The sequence below is a fragment of the Pterocles gutturalis genome, unplaced genomic scaffold (assembly GCF_000699245.1).
Source record: "Pterocles gutturalis isolate BGI_N339 unplaced genomic scaffold, ASM69924v1 scaffold12467, whole genome shotgun sequence".
Lineage (NCBI taxonomy): Eukaryota > Metazoa > Chordata > Aves > Pterocliformes > Pteroclidae > Pterocles > Pterocles gutturalis.
In genome coordinates, this window is record NW_010115473.1 from 330 (window position 1) to 2,716 (window position 2,387).

The following is a 2,387-nucleotide window of genomic DNA, read 5'->3' on the forward strand; positions in this document are numbered from 1 at the left end:
GAAGGAGGGAAGCGCGAACTTGGAGTGAAACCCGTTCACGGAAGGCAGATTGGGCTGTGCATAGTAGGAATGGTAAGAGTAAACACTGTTCATGCTGTACGGGTCGGAGGGCCGGCAGCTCCCCAGCACCGAGTAGCTCTCCACCACCGCGTTGCCGTTGTACTTGAAGGCGTTGTAATGGCTTTGCGGCTCCACCTTGATGGAAGGTTGCAGCGGCTGCGGGGGTAGCCCGCTTTTCAAGGCCATACCTGCGGGCACAGCACACACACACAGCCCCCGTGACCTGTCGGCCAAGGAAGCCGCCAGGAGGGAGCGAGGACTCCCAAAAACTCAGCTGGACTCAAAAATCCCACAGTGACGCACTCAACAGCCGAGCGCAGCAGTCAGCATCGCCCAGCGTCACCCGGCACGGTGGCACCAATTCACAGCCACGCTCCAGGCTGTGGCGAGAGCTCCCCGCCGCACCGTGGCACGGGGAAGAACCCAGGTGCTAGAGAAATGCCATCCTGCACCTCAAACCACCAAGCACTCAATTCTGCCAGCCCGAGAAAGCTCCCGACCGCGCCCCCGTCCCCTCGCGCGTTTTCTGGACGGCTCAGGGAGGCAGGACCACGGCTCTGCCCCCGTTACCTGCGTTTTGCTGGAGCATGGGGAGCTCGAGCGCTTCCTGCTTGATCTTCTCCGGTGTCATCAGCTTCTCTTTCTGCAGCTTCTTCTTCTCCGCAGCAGCTTTCCTGGCTTCCAGCTGTCTTTGCCGGCAGGACTTGGCAGGCTCGGGCAGCTTGCGGACTTCGCGGGGGAAGGACGTGAGCACCTGGATGGCCCCGCTGCCCACCTTGGCGTTTTGGTTCTCCTCGCTGCCGAACTCATCCGTGCTGGACATTTTGTAGAGGGGGAGGACATGCAGTTGCTCATCTTCTGGGATCTTCCCCACCACGCGATTGTCTTCCTTCGTCAGCGTGCAGACCTGGGGGAGCGCAGGGTGCCATCAGCGGGACGCTGTCTGATGTGGCCCACGTGGGACAGGGACATCTCCTCTTTATCCCCCCCACCGGTGTGTCACCATGCCAGCTTGGCATCCCCCCAGACCTGCCAGGTCCCCAGCCAGCATTCAGAATCCTCCTGCGGGGTTTGAGTTGGACAAAAGCAAAGGCACAGTCCCCGTTAGCACCGTGCTTTTGTCTATCTGGGGTGACTTCAGCACCCCACAGACCCGAATGGTTTCACCTGAGGTGTGCAAACAGCAAGGACCCAGCCTCTGGAGCCACGCAGGCTGTGGACAGCAGGGACTGAGTGGCTCAAAAAGGAGCATCCTGAAACAGGGGGGAGCACCCCGAAAAGCCCCGCCGGCCGCCTGCTTACCACCGTGCAGCCGTTGTAGAGGTTATGCTGATCTTTGTGAGCGTGAGCGCAGAAATCCATGCACGCCGTCACTCCTGAGAACGGCCTCCCCTCCTTCAAGCCCAGCCGGCAGTCTATCGCGACGTCCTCGTTGGTAACCTGGTGGAAGGAGGAGAGGGCTCCAGTTATCCAAAATATCCTACGTGCCGCCACCCCACACCCGTTTCTGCCTGCCGCAGGGCCGGCGTGCCCCAAACAGGACGAGCAGATGGCCAGTACCTGGTTTTGGTAGGCTTGTGGCGCCAGCCTCTTGTAAAGCGGAGCAACCTCGGTGGCCAAATCCTGAAAACTCTTCCGGAGCAGCTCTTCCTGCGGTAGCAAAAAGAAGAGGATGTCACCCAGGGAATTTGGCAGTGGGGACGCAGCTGGGGGCAGAGCCTCCACAACGCCACGAGGCATCCGACCCTTCCCACAACATCCACCATGGCGCAAAGCATCTGGCTGAAACTCCTGGTGAGGTTTTGGCCATTCAACCTCCAGCCCCAGCGTCTGTTGTGCTTTTATTTGCTTGACCCATGAGCCCTCTGGCATCTTCCCCGGGGTTTCTAGAGACTCCATGTGTGCCACCCTTTACCAGCACTTGCTGTCACACCCAAAGTCCTGGGACACCAAGGTGAGCCTGCCCTCTGGTTTCACCAGGTTGGCTTTCTTTCCTCTGTCTCCCCAATTCATCAAAAATCCCAAAAGGAATCCTATTTTCAGGCTTCCCCCTAAAAAACTTGGAGCTGGGGGGAAAAAGAGTTTTGAACCCACAGCCCCAACGGTGCTGCCCTGCTCCGCCCACGTCACCCACCTCTTTGGGATTGTCCCCCACCAGCCTGAACTTGCGGGGAGTTTTGCTCCGGGCGTATTTGCAGCCATTAAAATACATGCTCCAAGAGCAGCCGAAGGAGAAGGAAGCGCCGCAGGTGTTGGGATCCTTGCCTTGGCACGCGCAGGTCCGGCTGCGGGAGGGACACCGCGGAGGAGGGTCAGCCGCCGGCATG

General features: G+C 59.7%; 1 protein-coding gene across 1 annotated transcript in view; it reads right to left on the bottom strand.

The window, feature by feature from the left end:
- Nucleotides 1-2,387, bottom strand: part of LOC104463016 (methylcytosine dioxygenase TET3-like) — a gene marked incomplete at both ends in the record, with an annotated part of 2,984 nt that overhangs the window by 307 nt on the left and 290 nt on the right. Inside the window, 5 exons of the mRNA XM_010075188.1 lie at nucleotides 7-248; nucleotides 631-967; nucleotides 1,363-1,500; nucleotides 1,621-1,710; nucleotides 2,195-2,354. Coding sequence (XP_010073490.1) covers nucleotides 7-248; nucleotides 631-967; nucleotides 1,363-1,500; nucleotides 1,621-1,710; nucleotides 2,195-2,354 — 967 coding nt within the window. The remainder of the gene's footprint in view (nucleotides 1-6; nucleotides 249-630; nucleotides 968-1,362; nucleotides 1,501-1,620; nucleotides 1,711-2,194; nucleotides 2,355-2,387) is intronic.